The following is a 23783-nucleotide window of genomic DNA, read 5'->3' as shown; positions in this document are numbered from 1 at the left end:
GTGAGTTCGAGCCAACGGGGTTCGATTTTTGCTAAAACCATACATTGTCATTTAAATCATTTGGATCTAAAGAAGTATATCCCTTAAAACCGATAGTTTGCGATTTTTACAACTACGAAAAGTAAATGTGAATTCCCATTCGGAACTCCTCGGTCATTTTCCATTGAAAACAACTTCGAGTGTATATGGACGGATTACAATGTCAGAAATCTTTGCATTTTACTACGCTGCAAGTAGATCGCGTATTAATTTCAAGCTAGCTAAAACTGAATGACATTAATCTTATAAATTGTACTTATTTATGCAATAAATCACTTCACTGGCAATCAATTTAAACTGTTATACAAAATACTCGTTAAAACGCTACAATTATTTAATAAAACTATCTAAAATTTTACGAACTACTTCTTCTGATGTACCGGCATACATGCCGAGGAGTTCCGAATGAGTGTTTTCCATTTAACACATTATTTTAACTGCATAATTATTCAACTAGATCGACAGGCATACCGATATCAAGTTAATAGACAACATCATATTAACATCACATACATGTACTGATATAAACAAATACAACAAATGTTTAACACTCACAAAATGGCTTAAACAAGATGTTTAAGCAAATCGTAGGAATAAACAGAACAGAATAGAACATTTTATAGATACAAGCATATAAAGCTTATTTTCATCAAAACAATCATCATAACATGCACATACGAATAAATAAATCAACATAATCATTAACATATTATGACACATTATTTCAAAAGTGCAGTTGCATCCAGTTTAAGAAAGAATGGAATGTTCACTACTTAGTCGCTTATCTGATTTGCCTTTACACTAAATATAGCCAGCTTATGTAATAATGACGTCCTTTAGAGATAAGAAGTTTGAATAAGAATATAATTTATTGGACTTAACCATACCATCATCAATGAACATAATTTCAAATATATACAGGGTTTTTAGAAATCTTGCCAGGCTTTTTAATTGTAATTTCTCTTGATTTCTAAACAATAAATATTCATCAGAAATGTTATCTAAATGTCGAAGAATTCTTAAAAAAATGACCATACTTAGATAATATTACTGCTAAACATCTGCATTTAATTTTTCTTTTACTGAATCGTGTCATTTTACAATACAATGGACACACAGTTATAAACCCAGTAGACAAACATGTAATGAAGAAAATGCTTAAAGGGACTAGAAACCAGATGATACCATTGCAAGAATTGAATTCGTTGTGTACAACGCATTGAATCTTATTTACTGATGTATCTCATCGCTTACGCCACATATATATTTCGCAGTTTTTGCACAATCTTCCAATGCGAAGTTTACTGGATTTGTCTACCACGTAAATCAAAGTAAACTTAAAAATAGAGGCGGTATATGTATCTGTGCTGAACATGGGATCTTCGCATGCTAAATATAAACATTATAAACTGGTAAACGAGTATGAGCTATTTTTAAACGGGTAAACTCAGCTGAAACAGCGATAATATATTTTAATCACGTACAATAAATTATTCTTGCACCTCAGATAAGTAGATCCGAAAATTTAACCATGCTAGAAATTCTTATCTTGCCCATGGGCAAAGATAAAACAAGTACCCGTATGTATGGAACTCCTTTTTAATGGTCACCACATTGTTATTATTTCCCTTGTTGAAGACTGTCGTCTGTAGCATCATAGAAACCTTGTCTTGTGGCAATATTTAAAATGCTTATTAATTATTTCTCGCTTCAAATGCCACCATAAAAAGTTTTCACGCACTTTTTAAGAAATAAGCGTTACTCTCCTCAGAACTATTTAAAAACCGATTTGACTGTCAACATAATCTGCGTGCATATCCATGACAACCACGAATTATCACATATCCTTACGCATTTATTTTCACTACGCACAAAAGCGTTCCAGCAAAAAAAAACATTTTGAGGAAACTCGGTAAATCTCGTTTCCGCAAAACACCCTACGCTCGGGTTGGGATGAACCTATCTTACACGAGCGGCCATAGACGATACTTATAATCTTGCCCACAGGCAAAAATAAAACAAGTACCCGTATGGAATTTCTTTTTTTATTGTCTTCATACAATTACCTCCCTTGTTGAAGACCGTCGTCTGTAGCATCATGGAAACCTTGTCTTTGTGGTTGTATTTAAAATCCAAATTAATTATTTCTTGCTTCAAATAACACCATAAAAAGGTTTTCAAGAAATAATGCTGCACTCTCCTCAGAACTATTTAAAGAACGATTTGACTATTTACATAATCAGAATCACTGCGCGCATATCCAAGACAACCACAAATATCACATATCTATACGCAAGTGACATTTCAACTTTATATTCTTAAACTGAGGTGGGAGGAAAAAATCATCTACCATAGCCGCTCGTGTTAGAACGGTTCATCCCTACCCTCGCGCTCTTACCACTCGGTAAACCTCGTTTCCGCAAAACACCCTACGCTCGGGTTGGGATGAACCCATCTTACACTTTCGGCCATGAAAGATACTTATATTATCGGCCCCATACTAGCTCGGTTTGATAATTCTAGGCTTGTTTTGAGTTGCCGATTTTGGAACGCCAGTGTAGGTTACGCTGCCTACTTTTGTATTAAGATGACACGATATGAGTATAAATGAGTACATTGACACTTTTATAGGGTAAAACTTAGTGATAAGAAGATAAGACACCTTTTATCTACAAATTTAAACAGCTATTACTCTATTCTAAAATTTGCTCAAATTAGAACTCCGTGGTCGTCAAAACACAACGCCAGCCAAAATGTTGAAGTATGTTCTGCTGTCCGCGATCGTGGCATGCTCTTTGGTAAGTTTTTAACATCGGTTTTAAAAGGTACTCGCTCACAGATTTTATGTCTGTAACTAATTATGTTTTAGCTTTGTTAAAATTGAGTTATTTTACGTAATTTTAAGACAAAAATTAACGTAATACTCACTTGAACATAACAATGTACATGTATGTCTTAAACCTTTCAATTTTCAATAGCGTTACTTACTTTTCGGTCCAAAACAACATATTCTGTCATATTTAAAATGATACGGAACAGTTTTGCTTTAATTTGAAGTTTTGATGGTGTTCTATTATCGAAATAGGCATTTTATTCACATTTCCCGAAATTATTTTATTCTATATCTGACCCTTTTAAACGTGAACGAGTTCCTTTAATATAATCTATTTTCCCAATTTTATCTACTAGAACGTATGACTAAACGCATTTAGAGGTTGAGAGTGGACTTGTGGCAAAGGTGTCCACTTTTCACCCACGATCTTTCGTTTATGGGTCAGCTTTTCACTCATGATATATATGGTTAAGGGGTCAGCTTCCCACTGACGATATTCAGAGTTTAGGGGTCAGCTTTTCACACACGATATTTAGGGTTAAGGGGTCAGCTTTTCACACACGATATTTAGGGTTAAGGGGTCAGCTTTTCACACACGATATTTAGGGTTAAGGGGTCAGCTTTTCACACACGATATTTAGGGTTAAGGGGTCAGCCTTTCACCCACGATAGTTAGGGTTAATGGGTCAGCCTTTCACCCACGATATTTAGGGTTAATGGGTCAGCCTTTCACCCACGATAGTTAGGGTTAATGGGTCAGCCTTTCACCCACGATAGTTAGGGTTAATGGGTCAGCCTTTCACCCACGAGAGTTAGGGTTAATGGGTCAGCCTTTCACACACGATATTTAGGGTTAATGGGTCAGTCGTTAATGGATCAGCCTTTCACCCACGATAGTTAGGGTTAATGGGTCAGCCTTTCACCCACGATAGTTAGGGGTAATGGGTCAGCCTTTTACCCACGATAGTTAGGGTTAATGGGTCAGCCTTTCACCCACGATAGTTAGGGGTAATGGGTCAGCCTTTTACCCACGATAGTTAGGGTTAATGGGTCAGCCTTTCACCCACGATAGTTAGGGTTAAGGGATCAGCCTTTCACCCAAGATAGTTAGGGTTGATGGGTCAGCCTTTCACCCACGATAGTTAGGGTTAAGGGATCAGCCTTTCACCCACGATAGTTAGGGTTAATGGGTCAGCCTTTCACCCACGATAGTTAGGGTTAATGGGTCAGCCTTTCACCCACGATAGTTAGGGTTAATGGGTCAGCTTTTCACCCACGATAGTTAGGGTTAAGGGATCAGCCTTACAACCGCGATATTTAAGATTATGAGGTCAGCCTTTCATCCGCGATATTTAGGGTTAAGGGGTCAGCCTCTCACCAACGATATTTAAGGTTAAGGGGTAAGGCTTTTCACCCAGGATATTTTGGGTTAAGGGGTTAGGCTTTTCACCTACGATAGTTAGGGTTAAGGGATCAGCATTTCACCTACGATTATTAGGGTTAAGGGGTCAGCTATTCTCGCACGATATTTTGGTTTAAGGGACCAGCTTTTTACCCACGATATTGAGGGTTCGCTCCCGACCTGGGGCATTTCCAATTGCCAAATTAAACCTAACAACAACAAAAAACAACAGCAAAAATCAATATTTAACCGACTGTCATATTATCTCATTTTTTCATTTATTTAGGCTGCTACACTTCCCCCGGAAATGACGACACATGTCACGCATCATCCACACAACCACACGCATACGCACGAACCAGCCGAGCATGCGACCATTACATTCTACTACGACTTCCACACGGTAAGCAAGCTTTTTAAAGGGACTAGACACCAGATGGTAAAAAAATCTGCAAGCACAATATTTACTCAAACCAAGCCTAGAATTGTAAAGGCAAATAGTAGGAGGCCGATAGTACATCAATTTACATGATTAAAATAATCATGTTGCTGTTTCATCTGTGTTTGTCTGTTTAAAAATAGGGCATACTGGTTTCCGGGTTTAACTCATTCATCTGTTTATGTGTACAGATAAACACACCAACGCTATTTTTGGACTAGGGCACTTGTGGCCTAGTTCATAGTGATACTCACGATATCTGCATTCTCAAGCCGCATCTGGGGTTCACTGACATAATGTATTCATACGCTGTGTTTTGATTGGATTGCCGTTAGCGAATTTGAATAATCAAAGTAGTACCAGAACTGATTACAATGAAAAAATCCAATAAAAATAGTTCTCCTAACAATTCAAGCTAACCGTATGTTCTTTTAATGAAGCACAAGAAATTCATAAGTAGCGAGTGAGTTAATCGGGTTAACTACATGAATGTTCTTGCATACGGTCAGATTATATGCAATAAGAATATGAATATATTGGAAAAGTACCCATCGAAATTTTCCCGTTCAATGCTCTGTATTGATAGACTGGTACCCTCTTTCTCTTTTATCCAAAAAGAAACCAGTATCAGATAACCGCGGTGCCCATCACGCATTCGAAATGTCTTGTGAATTCATACGTAAAGCGACTAAAGTGTGCGGTCTAAGTAGAAAACAACCAGGAAAGTTTGTTTAAAAAAGTATTGTTAATATCCGTTGTATAGAATGTCGGTATTTATTTATAAAAACGATATCCATTGTTAATAAAAAAAATCCGAAGTCGGTCCCTGTTCTTTTTTTCGACATAATTTGCATGTTTCCGTGATATTTTCTTTTCGATACAAAGTTTATTTTTTAACTAATCATTGCATGACACTAAGCTCTTTTTCAAACACAACATGATTTTTGGTATTTATTGTTCAAATACTATTAATGTTAACTAAAACCCATATGCCGCGTACCTGTATAACTTAATATTTTTGAGGAAAAGTAAATCAGGGTACCAGTCTACTGTAATTTTCATTCTAAATGAAGCCAAATGTATGAATATGTGCACAGCATCTGGCTTATGAATGAGATGATTGTTTACCTATGTGTATAGAAAAGTCTTGGAGCCACTCTCAGTGTAAGTACATTTTGTTCAATGACATTGTGATAAACCATCGCCGTAGGTAAAACAATCTTGCCTGCTCAATTTTGATTTCCTCTCGTATAATGCACCAGTCAATTGTTACCACGGCCCCTTGGGAATATACGGGGGTGGGGGGGGGGGTGGAAAGGGCTGTGTTTTAACCTTTCAGGTGTCCTCGTAGCTAAAGAACTTCAGCGAATTATATATTACCTTTTTGGACTTGTTCAATGTGTTGTAAACATAAAAAAATATCAACATTAAAGTTATGGAAGTGTCCTCGCAATGCCGGGAGATAACGTGGTTTTGTCTTCCCGCAAATTATATCAGGGAATTGCTCTTACCTTAGATCCCCGGGGTGCGGGGTTATTCACGGGATTTTACCACCAGTTCGTTCCCGCAGGGCAGGGATTTTACCGGGGACTGGCTGGACCGAAAGTCAAAGTACCTGCTGTTCCCTTCGGGGGGGGGGGGGGCGTGGTTACAACTGACTGGTGCATACATTACAAGTTCTTTTTCTGAAGACGCTTTGTGCTCACTTTTTGTTTTCTAGCCAAGAATGAAAATCAATAATCAGTCAGAGATACAGTTTGGTGATGCATTGTTGTTGATATATCAATATAAATTTGTGAAATATTTGAGGGAAAGGTATTATGTTATATAATTTACAAGTGTAACTTTTGAGTTTTATTTAACAATGCAGTGCCGAATATTGTGGAGATAGAATTGAATTAATTTGTATTAATCAGTTGACTTGTGGCGTTTAGGGAACACAATTAAAATCAAAATATTCAATAAAGTTCCATTATCACCCAATGTTGTGGAATAGTGAAGTAATGAAGATTTAACCTCACAACAGTCTTTCTCAAATACTGTCCAGGCTTTTTTATGCTTAAGAATAACTCACCTGGCAATGTTAGAACAGAAATCGTCTTGGCATGATATTGGATCACAAGGATCATTATGCACCAGTCAATTGTAACCACGGCTCCCACATCCGGGGGTATACCGGGGATAGCCGTCGAAATGGGCCATGTTTTTGCCTTTCAGTAGGCTCCGCAGTGCCGGGTCTTCCCGGAAAATACAGTGTGGATGGGGCTTAACCTAATGTCCCTTGGGTGCGGGTGCATTTGGTGGGGACTTAACCACCAGATTATCTCCGCAGGGCGGGGAATTTAGCTGGGGTTGGCTGGACCGAAAATAAAAGTCCCTGCTATTCCGGGACCGGGGGGGGGGCATGGTTACAATTGACTGATGCATTAGCTTGTGTATTCAGATTCAGGGTTTTGGTGCGCAGTTGAAAAATTAACTAATTGTCTAATTACATATTAAAAGTTAAGAATATATATTTATTTATATAAGTTATATTTTACAATCCAAATCAAAGATACATTGTACTATCCAACGCAGGAAATGTTTGTTTATTCAAGTAAATAAAGCAATCCCCATACCAAGGAACTGCAGTATTGCTTAACCAGCTTAATTGACATTATGAGTTGGAGTTCAAATTGCTGCGATTAAAGGCACACCTAGTTTTCAGAATTATTCAAACTCTGATTTAGCAACCTTATTATAGTTATATGAACTACTTTTGCAAAATGAAAGCTTTTTTAGATTTACAAGGACGGGTGAAAAGTATTTGCCAAATATACTGCAACACCTGATACATGTTGCCTACGAATCCAACAAATTCTAGGCACTCCAAATGTTACAGTACTATTCAATTCGAAGTGCCTGAAAAGAAAGCTTCTTGATTCTACATTCAACATCTTCTTTCTGTATGACATATTGGACCAGGGAATCATGAACCTACAACCTTTTGCAACTATTGAGATAGGGAGCTATCAGGACAGTGACAGAGGACAATACAAGAATGGTCAACTGCTGCATTTATTGAGTTATCTAATGCATACAAATTAAGACGGAGAAAATAATTCTCATTTTTCCAAACTACTTCCTTAGCATCTTGTATGTAGTCTGACTTGTAGTTGTCTTTTACAATGATTGTTCAAAGTTACAATGGCCCTGTGGGTTAAAGATGCTCTGTCCATGGGGTAACAGGTTTTGTACATAATAGGGTTATAAGTACTGCATACAATGATTGTTCAAAGTTACAATGGCCCTGTGGGTTAAAGATGCTCTGTCCATGGGGTAACAGGTTTTGTATATAATAGGGTTATAAGTACTGCGTTTTGATCAAGGAGGTTGTATTCGACTCAAGTAGATTTTTGCAGATTCGGTTTTCACAAGGCAAAAGCCGAGTAAAATCTACAAAAAACTACCAGAATCGAATATGACATTCCGCCATATCCGGATCAAAACGCAGTACTAATAATCCTTTTATTATATACATTACTGATTTGATCACTTAGAAGCCACATCTTTGCATAATAAATTGCATTTTAAGGATGCACTCATTGGTTTAATGACGTCAATTTAATATTGCGCAACATACTTGTTATGACGTGACGTCACAAGAGTGGTATATGGCCGTATTACACTGGAGCAGAATATGGGTTAAAGTATTTTGTGATATGTATTGCATGTGGATTGATGATGGGTATATAATAAAGAATATGATTATGTTTGGTATTCCATTCTCACAAGCAGTGTGATGAACTGCTGACACCATGTTATGAAATTTGATGGTCAATGTATTTAAAAGACATTTCAATATTTCATACTTGATGAACGATATTCATCTCATCTTAGTCTACTCAACTTGCTTTTTACAAAAGTCTGTAGCAGTAATAAGAATAGCATGAGACAGAAGGCAGTGCCTAATATTTATCAACAGCACTAAGTTATCATGGTAACATTTTATATTAATTGAATACCAAACACTAATTAAGAGGTAGAAAATAATTCTTCACTTTTCAAATAAAAACTGCTTCCTAATAGCATTGTGCATGCAGTCTGACATACGTGTACAATGTAGATGTCTTTTACATAGATTGTTCATAGTATGGCTCTGTGGTTTAAAGCTCCCCTGAAAAAGAAGTGACAGGTTTTCTATATAGTATATAATTACATCATTGAAAACCTTCTCTGAAACTGCAAACAACAGACCTTTGATATAAAATATTTGATCAAATTAAAGAAGTATGTGTACTTTGGTTAACATACGCCAAACACGTAAATTAATTTGTACAAGTCTTATTAAACGACTTTGAGAAATTCAAAAGAACTATGACTTTATCTGATTTAACGCTTTAGCCCCACACCCCGCCCCCTCACTCTACACACACTTAACGAGATTATCAAATTTCCTTTGCAGCTTGCAAGCAATTTAAGTCAAAAGTTTAAGCTAGCCCATTAAACAGTGACCCCTTGTGATGTGAGCCGATTTTTTCAATGCTTAGAACATAGTTGTCAACTTTCCCCTAAATGAAGCCCTAGTCCATCAGTGCTTTCAGCACTTTGATTAAACTTACAAGGATTAACGTGGTAGACAACCCTTGTAAATTTCGAAATGGAAAAATGCGCAAAAAAAGCAAAAGATGCAAATGTAGTAAGCGATGTGATACATCAGTAAGTAAGATTCAATGCATTTTACACAATAATGTTAATTCTATTTTAGTTTTTGACAATTTCTTTTTTCTTTTCTTTCCATTGTTCCATCTTTTAATGTACTTGACATAATTTCTACATACAGGTATCCTTCAAAAGGTTCTGTTACATATGGTATTCCTAACATAAATTTGCGATTGTTTTTCAATATTTTTATTTAAAGAAATTTGCAAAGTGTTATCTAACTAATATTCATAAATCAGTAAAATATTCAACATTGGATTATTACAGCACCAGATGGTTTTATCGAAGGAAACAAACTGCTACATCTTCGCCCTTTCCTTGGCGGAAAGACAGGACGTTCATACTGATGCAGGCATGACCGCTCTTGAGGTAAGTAGACATACTTAGTCAGAAATGGCATCCAATTAGGTGGTAAAACACTGATGCGGTCATGACAGCTCTTGAGGTAGGAGTACACGGATGCAGACATGGCATATCTTGAGATAGGTGTACACTGATGCGGTCATGCCACCTTTTTAGGTAGGTGAAAACTAATGCAGACATTACACTTGGTGAAGAAGGTGAACAAAGATGCAGACATGACATATGATGAGGTAGGTGAACACTGATGCAGACATGACATCTCTCGAGGTAGGTGAAAACTGATGCAGACATGACATACGGTGAGATCGGTGAACACTGATGCAGACATGACATACGGTGATGTAGGTGAACACTGATGCAGACATGACATACGATGAGGTAGGGGAACACTGATGCAGACATGACATTTGGTGAGATAGGTGAACACTGATGCGGTCATAACAGCTCTTGAGGTAGGAGTTCACTTATGTAGACATGACACATGATGAGTAAGGTGAACACTGATGCAGTCATGACAGCTCTTGAGGTAGGTGAACACTGATTCAGACATGACATACGGTGAGGTAGGTGAACACTGACGCAGACATGAAATACGGTGAGGTAGGTGAACAATGATGCAGACATGACATACGGTGAGGTAGGTGAACACTGATGCAGACATGACGTACGGTGAGGTAGGTGAACACTGATGCAGACATGACACATGATGATGTAGATGAACACTGATGCAGACATGACATATGATGAGGTAGATGAACACTGAGGCGGCCATGTCATCTCTTGAGGTAGGAGTTCACTGATGCAGACATGACATATTTTCTCGACAAATGTGCATCTTGTGTAGGCATGGCAGTCATAGAGGTGTGTATACATTAACATAGGGATGGCAGTCTTTGAGGTAGGTGTTCACAGACATTTAAATTCTTAAAATATGTACGCCCTGGTGCACCATGTCATATCTTGCTTTTTGAAACTCCATTTAAAGCAAACTGTGTAGTTTTCCAGACTTCCTCAAATCTCACAAGAAGCCAACGTTGTGCTTTATGCCAAACAATGACAACAAATATCCACAATGGAACCTTAAAAATAGATGTCATTTAATTCCTTTACTGTTTTACTTAATGGATATGAAGCAAATATTGTTTATGAAAACAGCTTTGAAAGTAACTGGAGTTCAAATGCAGCCTTGTGCCAACCGGTTCACCGATTGTCCCCAGTCAATTATCGAATTATACCACATGCTATAGAGGGTTATTGATATACTTTATGAAAGGGGTAGTAACTGATGATGTTGTTCACTTAATAAGTTTTACTAATGGTTGTGTTCAACCTTGCTGATAAGTTTTAATGTTTGTGAAAATCGGTATAGAGAAACATATTTTGATAGAAGTGGAAATACACATTAAATTATTTTTCATCTTGTGTTCTTTTCAAAAACCATTGTAAACCACTCCCTTTCATGTAAGCCGACTTTTAATGTATAACTGGATTAACGATTTTCAGTTGAAGTTGGTGAACCTGCTGACCACCGGAACCTTGACCACGGTATCGAAGGACTCGCTTGATCATCATCTTGTCCAAGCCTGCGGGAGGAAAGTGACCACATATCATGACGTCACTCAATAATGTCGGTGGTCATATGACCAGAGTCCATTGTGAAACGCTAGATCATTAAAGTTCAGAATTTTAGCATTACCGGTCCTACTGTAATAATGTAATACTCGTACATGTATTTCAAATCAATATAACAGACCTAAATTTTGAGTGATAAACCTTTCTTTAACTACTAACTTAAATAATGCATTTTTTGGAAAACATCAATTACTGATTACAAGATTGTAACCGTGTATTCAATAGCTGAAACACACAAATGATTTTCGGCGATCAACGATAGTCTGAGGAGGTAGAAATACCGCGTTTGATGCACCTTTCATTCAAACTTAACACGGTATCCTTCATAAGAACCATTGTTTTCAATATTTATTCATCATTTTCGGTAAATTAAAACAAATGTTTTAATTGTTTGCCTGCTTATTTTGGCGTAAGAGTTCATCTTTAAACATATTGTACAAATCTCCTCTCTCCTCTGTGTATGAACTATTACATCTCTTGTATTCTCAAAATAACCCCATACCTTCTCATGAGACACTTTCGTTTCCTCTGTCTGAAATATTTGAATCCACCTTAGGTATTGCTTTGTTTGTTCTTGTCTTTTGGCTGCCATGGGATGCATAGGTGTTTTACAAACATACATTCTGCCTTAATAATGCCAATCAGTCTAATAAGGCCCGATCGGTGGCAGTTGTCACGTGACTGTGACAGCTCTTACTGTATTATGTCTTTGAATTAACCTAGAATACAATCCACTTTTTGTTGCTATGAAATTGCAGACATGCAATCATTAAGTACTGGTTTGCATTTTCTATTCATCTGAAACACAATCCTTGCATCATATTTCGAGTTGGCAATGTGTCAGCCAATGAGGTTGCGTTCAAATTCAGTTAGATGATCTGAAGATCTTAATGATCAAGACAGGCTCGTTCACTTATTAATCCCTACGACTTTACATGTCATCTAGCTATTTCATTGTATTTAGTACTTGTAGTGTTAAGAATGTGTCTGAATCCAAGCATAACAAAGGGCTGCAATTTTGGTCTAAAAGGATGAAACAGAAAAAAACATCCTTAATGGTGACCTCCACATCATGTTTAATCATCTACAAACGTTTGAAGAAATTTCTCCAAACGATATGAAGGGAGTTTAATAAATACATTTTTTCACTTAACTCTTAACTCTATATATAGAGGAAAAATCATAAAGGATCATAATTCTGGTCAAAACCAACGCGGAACAAAAGCGATATTTTGTCATCTGTACCTGATGCGTAATCAACGTTTGAAGCAGCATACGTGTTAATAAAGTAAGATGGAAGTGGATCGTGCCTAGTCCATAACTGTCATGCATGGTTGAATTCCTAAAATTTGTCAAAGAGCGTGCGGGGGCAGTTATCACTACTGTAATATTTCTCGAAAAAGAGCTGCCCTGGATAAATCTATTAACAAAATAATTAAAAACACTTTCAGAAATTGCATACGTGATATGAACATTGTTGTTGCATCTGATGGAGGGTTAAGATAACATTGTTTCAACAAAAACACTACGCTAGGACGCTTACGCACATCTCAGTCGACAAAAGTGAGAGGAAGTTTCTGAACAAGTTATTGAAACCAGGCGAGCTGGCAGGAACAAATAGAATAACAGTTGTTATTTTGAAACTATTAGGTGATCTTTACAGTCGAAACAGCTTTATATTTTTGATATTTGAGAACGTAAAACCAGCAGTTAAGTTAGATGAGAAAATAGGCACCTTTCAACCACAAACAAGACAGAATCTGAATCCCCAACTACCGACTTGTAGTAGGTACATTTTCACGAATAACCGACTGGAAATAGTCGAATATCCGACTGGCGAATTTACGAATAATAGTGATTCAAAACATTATGTTTTACGAAAAATTTGTGTACATGCATAAACAAAAATTTGGAGTGTCAATTCTTTACATGTATACCAATTAACTATAAACAAGACAAACTCTGAATCCCCAATTTGCAACTGGTTGGTAGTTGGATACAGTATTCGTGAATAACAGACTGGAATTGGACGTATATCCGACTGGCGAGAGTATAAGAATAAAAACAATTTAAAACAATATTTGTTCCGAAGATACATATGTGTACATGTATAAACATAGATTTGGCGTGTGAATTTCCCATATATGACCTTTCAAACCATATAAAAAGACATAATCTGAATCCCCAACTCCCGACTGGTTGGTAGTTGAATACATTTTGTGTATTCGCGAATAATCGACTGGAAATTGTCTTATATCCGACTGGTGAATGTATGAAAAATAGTGATTTAAAACATTGTTTGTCTCACAGATATATATTTGTACATGAATAAAAACACATTAACAGTTTGATTTCTTTACATATGCATGGAAGTTGGATATTCGCATATAACCAACTGGAAATAGTCGAGTAGCTTAATACAAACATCAACATTTATCTCTGATTTTCCGAATCCTCAACTGGAAACAAGAAGGAGGTAGAATATTCGAATCCCCAACTGTCAACAAGTAAGAAAGTGAATATCGGAATCCCAAACTCCCAACTACCTTCCAACTTTACCATCATAATTCAATGCAGAAAATTACTTTCCGTCTTAGTTTTTCGTGAAACCGGTCACTACGGCATTTTTTTAATGTGACATACATTTCAATTAAATGGAGGACCAAACTATGCTTTCGGAACAGCATGAACTATTTAAATCACTAATGGTTATCAAACATGCATGTTCAAACAACAATTAGCTGTTCGTTTGATAGTGTTTGTTAGCCAGCTTCTGTTTTTCCAGCGGCCAAGATGTCGTTTGTCTATGGCGTTGTAGTTGTCGTCGACACTTTCAAAACCAGTCCTTGATCGCTTATACGTGAGTCCATTCAATTGGTTAATTTTGTTCTGTATAAGACGCCACCTACTGTCCATTCTTTTATCAAGCTCAGCAGAACGCTTGCTAGACAGAGAAGATAACTTTTGATGAATCATGGTCCATCTTAACGCATGCCTTTTGTCAAGGTCGCCATGTATACCTTCGTCGTTTAAAGCTTCATCGGATGGAATACCGAAAGCATGCAAGAAGCCCAAATACGCCGCAGCATCAGAGACGCTATAACCGTCACCTAAACTTTCATAATCATCATCAGCATCAGCGTCATCATCAGAAAACCTCTTTGACAAAGAGTGAGTGAGGTAATCGGAATCGGCCAGACTTTCAAGCTGCCAACGTTGGCTTTTCCATCGTCCTATGTTAAGTTTCTCTAAACTCCAATCATCATTTCTCACAAGTCCTGTATTTCCTTTAATATCGTCCATTTCTTTTGACGCAAGTTCCAAACTCGATTTATCATCGTTCCACGAAGAGACGCCGACATGTTTGTCATCCCGACCGTATTCTGATGTCTGCAAAAAAATAATAGATGTATTTATTGTTTTTGTTACATGGTCGAATATTGCGTGACGGTGAATATCGACGATGTTAACTTTCTGTTTTCATCTTTGAGAACATGATGACATTTTCTAAATTATCTCTAATTCCCATCGTCTTGTCATTTTATGGCGTATAATTAATTTCTCTAAATAACATTGTTTGCCTCCCTATTTCGTAAACCGTTTTGTTAAATCAGCGGCTACACATTCCATGTTGCTGTTCAAATAAGGCTTTGTAAGACCTTATTTTTCCCAGATCATATTCTTCCCACCTGGAAAAAATAGGATCCTATTATTCACAGCTGGAAAAAATAAGATCTCATTTGTCACACATTTCGAACATAGTTGTCACATCTCCTGGGAAATTTGTGATCGATGCCGGTTTTTTATCTACCATGAAATCACATTCCTCACAGGTAAAAAATTGCATCATTTTCTTAACACAAAAAGTAAATTTTACAACTGAGTCACATTTGTCACAGATTGCTATTTCCAGTATTGCAGAAATATTTTGTTGAAATACATGTATGCGTATATTTTCTAGTCATAAAACATCGTTGATTATGTTGTTGTCGTTTCTGTTGTTGTTGTTGCTGTTAGTTGGCTGCAGTTGTAGGCACAGTGGCGGTTGTTGTAGAGATAGTTGTTTTATTTTTTTATGTTGTTGCTGTACGGGTATTAGTGGTATAAGTAAGAATAGTATTGGTTCTTGTTGGCACCTTAATAGTTGGTGTATGCCCAGTAAAGGTAGATGGCATTGTGTTTGTTGTCGTAAGTTGTGTTGGCATAGACAGGTGTACTGGAAAAAGTATTTCCAACGCTTTCAACGGCTAAATTTCGGGCAAGCAGTGAATGCCACAGTGCTAGAACAGCTTTGGTTTAAAGATAGTTCTGTTCCGAGCTTGCCTGATATGCTCGAGCATTTACGATAGTGTAACAATTCACCCTCGGGGACGCAATCCGACCAAGATAAATACGAGAAAATTTTAGTTTCAAGAATTGGTGGTGGTGTTGTTGTTATTGTTGTTGTAAGAATATGTTTTATTGTTTTTATAAGGCGTACTTTTAAGAATACGTGTTGTTGTTGTTCTTTTTCTTCTTGTTCTTGTTATACTTGTTCTTGTTCTTCTTGTTCTTGTTCTTCTTTTTCTTCTTCTTCTTTTTATCTTACTTTTATCATGCTTTTATAATTATTATTTTATTTTTATTATCTTTTATTTCTTTTTAGTATTACATTTTTAATATCAAATTTATCAAACAGCAAAGTCATCGCCAAAACCTGTGAAGAATATGATTCTCTTGCTTACCACCATTTTGGTCAATCATATATGACACAGTGAAACTGTGAAGAACATGATCCTATTTTTCCCAGACCTGTGAAGAATATGATCTGGGAATAATAAGGTCCTACAAGGCTTGCCATACCTATGTCGTTATGTTATATAAAATTATGCGGACATTGAATCACATGTCACCGATTATGATATTAAGTGGAAAGGTGTCTGATATTTTGAAGAATCATAATTATTAGGTAGATGACATGCTATTTATTTTTTTCTTTGACAGCTATGCATCCGATGGGTGGTTACAACAGTTATATAATTTGTAGTCGGATTCATGTCACACTAGTCAGTGATGTTTAGTTGTCCGTTTTTAACAAAGGTTGAGTTTTTTAGGGTGAGGAATCACGTGACTTAAAGAGGTTCTCACACGGGTCACAACCGATGTAAACAAACAAGTAAGTGACGTTAATGTCTAAATATTATTATTGTGATAGTCTTTTTATCGATGTCGACGTCGGTTTGCGATAACTTTCTCAAAGGCCATTGCTCAAAACCGTGCATTATGTTGAAATGAATGTTGTAGCAAATGCTACTATACACATTTACGCCCATATTTAAAAAGGCCCATAACTATTGCAATAAAAACTACAAGTTGTGCCACTTACGATTGACTGTCTTAGAAGTACTTACTAACTATTGTACTGGTGCTTGCGGTTTGTTTTACTTTCAAATTAGTTCATGGTGGAATGCAAAATGTTTAGACTGATTGGACTGGATTTAATACTGACAGCACTTAAATGTAATCTATTTTGGTTCAACTCAAGACTTAAAAAACGCTCAAGGCATATCTTTTAAAGTTACTGATTTTAACTAAAACGTCCAAGCGATGATTCATTTCTACAAATAAATTCATTACATGGAAGCTTTACGGTGGATTTAACAATCGAAAAACTCAGTCAAATTTAAGAAATCTAAGAAAGCCCCTTACAACCTTCGGAACTTGTGACATTTCATCGAAGCTCTCAGTTCTAAGAAATGTAACATTATTGTCGACAATAAAATCCAGCACTACTAAACTTAAACTAAAACAATAAAATGTAAAGCCATTTCAGCAGTGGCTACAATTCTTTGAACGTTTTCAATGTATATCGTTGAAGGCATGTAGTTTTGTTACAATGAAGTCTTAAATTATTCTTCGTCTTTCTATTTTCCATGTTTTTCTACATATTCCAATGGAACAACCTTGGATTTTCTTTTCCATAATAAAACACGCACATTTGGACCACTCGCTATTTTAAACACCCAGTAAATTTACGTTTTAAGGCGGTACCTAACAATTCTCGATAAACTCCCCTAGTCTTTTTAAATTGTGTATGTGCTCAGTAACGGGATTTTTGGCCCGAAACCCCTTTTTGGGTGAACATGAATTACAAGTTATTCCTGACAGACCTGTTCCTTAGAGAAATAACTCTTAATAATTTGTAAAATAAATCCTATTTTAATCGAAATTTTGGCAAAAACTAAAAGGTCATTTGTTTTAGAAACTCCTGGAAATTTGTACAATTTTCGTTATTATATTATTCGGGATTGTTAGGATAAGAGTGGGGTTGTGCAGACAACCTTGTTTAAACCCCCAGTAAATTTCATTTTACTGACCGTACGAAGGCGGAGCCTAAAAATCCTTGATAAACATACCTAGTTTTTTTTATATAGTATATATGCACTGTGTTGTTTGTGGAGTTTTGAGCTGTTATTCCATGTTTCATGTATGGGATTTTATGTTTTTGGGGGTATGGGGTTTATGTTTAAATTTCTTGCTGCTGAGCTTGTTTCTGTAGCTTTTCACATAAATATTAAACTTGACAGCGCTTATTGTTCCTTTAAGAAAATGCTTCTAACAAGTGGCGATTCTGAAAAATACAACTGGAAACAAAGCATCTCTTTAATACGTCAAGTTTATGGACTTGAAATGAAAAATGGGTGAAACTGAAATCGTCTAACAAACGACACATTCATGTGAAGAATGTACAGGCGAATGATGTTGACACGGCAGCTGAATATCCGTCTAACTGAAATCTGGTATCGTGGTGCTTAGCCGATGCTTGCTTGTTCATCATTCGCTACAATCTCTTCTAAAAGTATTCCTCATTTTCCACATGGGAAGCGGTCTGTTATTGCACTTATTTCACTTTGCACTTTCTTCCTTGACACATTGGCAGAAATGTCATTTTCTTTCAAGGCACTGTACAGATAATCATGGTAAAATTGACTAACTGCGCCAGCCAGTTTTTCCCAGTATTTGGGGTTGAATGTTACCGGGACTACCTCCACAGTTTTACCATCATACACAACCAGGTCACTCTGATGAATACCCGTTACACCCATCTGACCCTGAATTTGGTCGAAGTATGAATTTCTAGTCTCTTTCAGTGTAAGGCAGCCATTTCCATCTTCTTTGAAGAAGTCCATATACTTTAGAGTTCTGGTGGTATCCACTAATGTGTATGGGCACTTTACTTCCACCAGTCGTTTTCCATGGCATGAACAGGAGAAAATTCTGCCTGGAGAGGCAGCAAGGCAATCATGCACAGTACATAAAACAAGTACACAGTTCTTTATTTTACAGTCTTTGTGATTTGCCTCCATCATCCGCAGGTAATTTGACACTGCATTTGGCTCTTGTTTTTGGCCATAGCGTGTTGCTGTATTTTCCTTGAAGGTTGAACCACTCACTAGAGTCGACACAAGTAAATGTGTTGCTTGATTAGGGCCTTTCTTTGCAACTACCCTAGCATTGCTTGCTACACGATGGAAATTTGACGAGGTTACAATATCTTGCCTATGATTGAACCAATGCACAGAGTCCTTTTGCTTTATTGTCAGTTTTTCAATTTAATGTTTTTCACTGTTTGAAAACTTCACAGTAATTTGTCCATCATTGCATTTAAGTTTTTCTTTCAGTGTCAATGGTTCTTTGTTTGTTGTGAGTGTGACTTCTCTTGCTGCAGCTATCTCTGGTGCCATTATATGCATTGTATGAGACAGACAAGCTGGTACAACTCCAGTTGAGACGTTTTCTTCTCCCGCTTCTTTAAATTTTTGTACCACAGCTGGTGCCACAGCCTTCACTCACGGCAAATTTGGTGCAGTTTTGTCAAGTTGTCATAGTTAACTCCTCGCAACTGATTTGGCAAAGGTTCATACTTAATTGTTATGAAGGCTTTATCCTTTTTCGCCTTTCCTGGATTTTTTTGTACTGTTTTTATCTCGAATGGGTTTTGGGTCAACTTTTGGCCCCTTTGGCACCACCCATCTGCACAGAAGATCTGTTGTACTTTCACAGTCTGGCAACTCCCTATAACCTCTAGCCACAAAGTCCTCAATACCAAACAAAATACCACCAATGTGGGTACAGGCTTCCCCAAGTCCACCAACACATGTAAAAGATCCTCCAATTGGTTTGCCAATGTCACTGAGAACAACAGTTACCATATACTGTGTGCCACTCGTGTCCCCTGAAGGATTCGCAAGGCACATCAAGGCACAGTGATCGTCCATGTCACTAAGGGGATTAAATTGATATCCACTTATATGACCGGACTCCCACAGATCATATGCACGCAGGGCGTTGTAGGCTCGTAGACTGGCATCAAAGCAGCCATCACGTTCTTCTTCAGCGATGTCATGGGCTGCATTCAAGTAACATTTAATTTGTTCCAGTGTGATGTTTGGAACTTGTCTTAAGTCTTTCGTCCATCCATCTCTTAAACTATGGATGTCACTCAGTGTTTGGAGGAATGGGTCGCAAACATCTCCATCATGTGTCTTAAGGTTGAGATGTCTTTCCAGAACAGTGTATCTATGTACCCGTTTGCCTTTTGTTTGGAGGTGCAGCTGGCACAGTATACCGTTTAGTTCCACATTGGTCAAGTTGTTGATGTCACGGAAGGTCTGTGGAATCGTGACCTGAAATAATAAATCACAAGAATGTGTTATCAGTATTATACAAATACTAAAACTATGTTTAAATATAAATGTGAACTAGCTGATGCTTGCAGTCTATAAATTCATTGCTAGACTTTTATCCTACTCTTTTTTGGGGGTGGGGAGTTACATATTTACTTTTTTATATTTCTTAGATCACATTTGAACATGTGTTCATGCCTTTTTTTACTGCAAAAGGGACCATATACATGTGTTTCTATACAATTCGCAAACACTATCATAACAATTCTCCTTTTTTACATGTGAATGTTCTACATTGACAACGTAGGTTTAATTAAACGCTGATCCCGGACAGAACTGGACCGATATGCAAATGCAGACCCTTGTTCAACATATTTAATTCAGTTAATAATATTAAAAGGGCAGCTTAAAAAGGGAGATGATAAAAATCTATCAATTAATTTCTTGTCGCCTACCTGGACTAAATATGGAAGTTCAGTGAGGTCATAACCCCCCCCCACACACACACACACACTTATTTATGTTGCACATTAATTATTTTCTGGGGTAAGCTCGGGCCAGGCATAGACCCATGGTGATTAATTTACTTTAAGTAATAAAATTGATGAGATGCTTAGCTGGGTTCTGAAATTCTTGAAGATCAGAAATGCCAAAAACCATTTCTGAGCTTAGGTTTTACAAACGAACACAGTAAACAGTAAAATACCATCACATATAAATGTGAAGTAAAATACAATAAGATAATGTCAGAAACTATTTCATTTTTTATTAAACATATCTTAAAATGATAAACTTCAATTAATATAAATAAAAACCCTTTTTTAAACACAGCCAACAATCGACTGAATGACTGAACATTGATTAAGGGCTCCGTGTTTGAACGTTCAATTTAGCATTAATAGTGTGAAAACACACACACAAAAAGAGACTTGTAGTTAAATACTCACTGAGTCGTTTATTGGTTCATCTGGTCCCTTTCGTTTCTTTCCCATAATAATATTTGGTAGAAAAGTTGAGCTGATATGTGGCAGTTTTCTGTTGATTTGATAGCGGAAATTTACACCGATGCGTGCGCATATCCCCAGATCTACTTCACGGCTGATAAGGGAAGTAATGTCGAAAAGGTGAATAGAAGACAACACATATACCTTTAATAATAATAAGGTATTACTTTGGATTTTCGCCTTATATGGGCCGATGGAAATGACAGCTCGATGGAAGCTTAACATTTTCTGTGACGTTTAAGCTTTATGAGCATTTATGCTTGATATGTAACAAAAGCTTCTTGAATATCTTTAATAAAGTCGGCACCAAACTCAATGTAACTTCGTTTTGTTAATTTCGAAAAAGATACTTATTCGTTTCTATTTGTATCCTTGTAAATGGTCAAGGCCGTAAAAGTATTGATTACAGACCATCCGGACATTTTGTTCAAATTTTGTTCGAAGTCGAATCTAAAACAATGAATGACATTAAACAATACACTATTTTTATATTATATAAAAGCACCGCTGATGACAAATAACGCTTGTATATATGGTTTTTAATGAAATCATCTCATAATATTTTACAATACAATGTTTAATAAGCATTATTTGTAAAGAAAATTTAGGTAAGCTATACTTATGATGATTAAAACTCATTGATTATATCTCATTGCATTATTTTATAAATATATTGATGTAAGTTTTCTTCATATAGAATGAATTAAACTGCCCTAAATATTTTGTTTTATTTAGTTCTATATTTCTATATGCATAAAAGCAAAATTCGACTCGAGTCAAACTCAAATATATTTTTAATTCACCACAGTTTACATGGACCACTTATTTTACAGTGGTGGGTAAATAACATTTGAATGTGACCCTGAACTTCGAGATTGCACTCCACGAGTCGCATTTATGTGCTTACCATCCGGTGTAAAATTTAAAAATCTCCTCAAACATGACAAAGTTACAGTATGAGCACGGAAACCAATTACCTATATACCATCGAGGTAGGGTTAAATCCAGGCAATAATACAACAACCTATAATTTATGTGCATATATTCAGCATTCCTCATATAATTGAGTAACATTGACTTAGTTATACGGCACTTGAACGCGACAATTTTTTTTTTTACTGAATACCTGTTAGGTGTAAAGTCGATGATAAAGCAAAGAAATACTGCAATAAATGCGTAGAAAGGAATTTGCACCACCGGAGCCAGAAAGAGAGTTAAACTGTGATACCAGTTGCAAGTTTAACTTCCTACAAATATTACATACTGTAATTGACGTCTGCTGTACTCAAAGTTAATGAATAAAGTGAAGGGGGCATTGTAAAAGACTCATATACGAAATTTTCCTAAATCTGAGACAATGCCATCATCACCGTTACCTTTTTGCTGAACGTGTATAAATGAGGGGTTAATATTGGATTTATCATAAAGCTAGAACTAGATTTCAACTGTGATCACAGGGTCAAGCTAGACCGTCAAACAAACGCTTGTCTGACATATTTTTTGCCGTACGTGGTAGAATAAAATGAAATTATGTGTATTTCATATAAAGGCGAATGATATCTCAAAGCCAGGAAAGGGGCCATGTGGACTGTCCTATATTGATGATTTTTGTGGTCGACGTTGTGCATAAAAACGAGATTCACTGCAGTTAATGAAAATAAGAATATAATCAGAAGGTCCAAAGAGAGGTTGTTAAGTCAACAACGTAATTTGCAACGTTCTTTACAGATAACTTGGGAACTTGTTTCCACCAAACTTGGTTGAATAAAGCGAGCCTCGCGACAGTTTACACATTAGAGAATTGAAACTATTGTCCAGGAGGTTAGTACAGCTGTGAAACCGTCGGCGTGTACGGCCTCCCTTTTTTGACAATTATTACTCAAATTATGATGGAATATAGCAATGAACATTGTAATGGAATTATAGAAGAGAAATATCAGAGCAGCCAGGGACAGGAGTTTCGTCGTGAGACCGGTGGTCAGTTGAATTGTCTACGTCGGTAACTTTCACGCTCAATTTGAAGGAAATCATTACAAGATAAATCAAGTCATTAATTTTAAAGAGGCGGCTAACTGGATCAATCAAAGTCTTTAACTGTTATGCACAAAACCGAGAAAGGAAAAATTCGAATTGAGGTGGGGAAACAAGTATCCGGATGAATCGGTCCTTTTCTTTGGCATTTGTGCGAGATAAACAAATAATCAAAGGACTTTGTGGAAGATAAGGAGATAATGTTTATTGAATTTTTTAACGCACTTACAAAGTTTTCGCTTACGAACCAGGCAGTGTTTCTGGATCTAGTGGATTCATTGTAAAAAAAGCAGTTGTGATATACATGAGTGAGGTGCGACTGTATTACACAAAAAAGGTAAAGGTTACCTTAAAATTACGCGCACAATTGGATTGGCAAAACAGGACCAGTACAAGATTATCTGGTGTCTAGAAATGCAAAGAATAAATTTACTTGTAATTTAAGGCATTTCAGTATTTGTGTTTTCTATCGACAAAACATTAGGAATGTTGCGTCTAAAATAAAACCATATGTTTAAGTACTTACTGATTTTGCGCAGAGTTCTGTAATTTTAATAAGATACGTTAATCGTTTGAACACATACGTAAATCGTTTAGACGATATACTAATTCGTTTTAATGAGATATGTAAGTTATTTATACGAGATACTTATTGCTTTTAATAAGTCGTTTC

At 36.5% G+C, this 23783-nt stretch overlaps 1 protein-coding gene across 1 annotated transcript; it reads left to right on the top strand.

Annotated features, from left to right (window-relative positions):
* The first annotated feature begins 2729 nt into the window (after positions 1-2729).
* LOC128212768 (uncharacterized) lies at positions 2730-11466 on the top strand. The gene is made up of 4 exons (XM_052918072.1): positions 2730-2837; positions 4561-4677; positions 9682-9783; positions 11281-11466. Exons 1-4 carry the CDS (start codon positions 2793-2795, stop codon positions 11401-11403), a joined length of 387 nt encoding a protein of 128 aa, XP_052774032.1. The 5' UTR covers positions 2730-2792; the 3' UTR covers positions 11404-11466.
* The last annotated feature ends 12317 nt before the right edge of the window (positions 11467-23783 follow it).

Source organism: Mya arenaria, chromosome 13, assembly GCF_026914265.1.
Source record: "Mya arenaria isolate MELC-2E11 chromosome 13, ASM2691426v1".
In the NCBI taxonomy this organism is placed as follows: Eukaryota; Metazoa; Mollusca; class Bivalvia; order Myida; family Myidae; genus Mya; species Mya arenaria.
The sequence above is the reverse complement of the archived record's forward strand: the minus strand, read 5'-3'. Positions and strand labels throughout refer to the sequence as shown.

Bases quoted from the DNA above. Each gene is read 5' to 3' on its own strand.
- LOC128212768 (XM_052918072.1), top strand. From the start codon at position 2,793: ATGTTGAAGTATGTTCTGCTGTCCGCGATCGTGGCATGCTCTTTG. The intron at 2,838-4,560 runs GTAAGTTTTTAA...TCATTTATTTAG, and splicing joins CGATCGTGGCATGCTCTTTG to GCTGCTACACTTCCCCCGGA. The intron at 4,678-9,681 runs GTAAGCAAGCTT...GGATTATTACAG, and splicing joins TCTACTACGACTTCCACACG to CACCAGATGGTTTTATCGAA.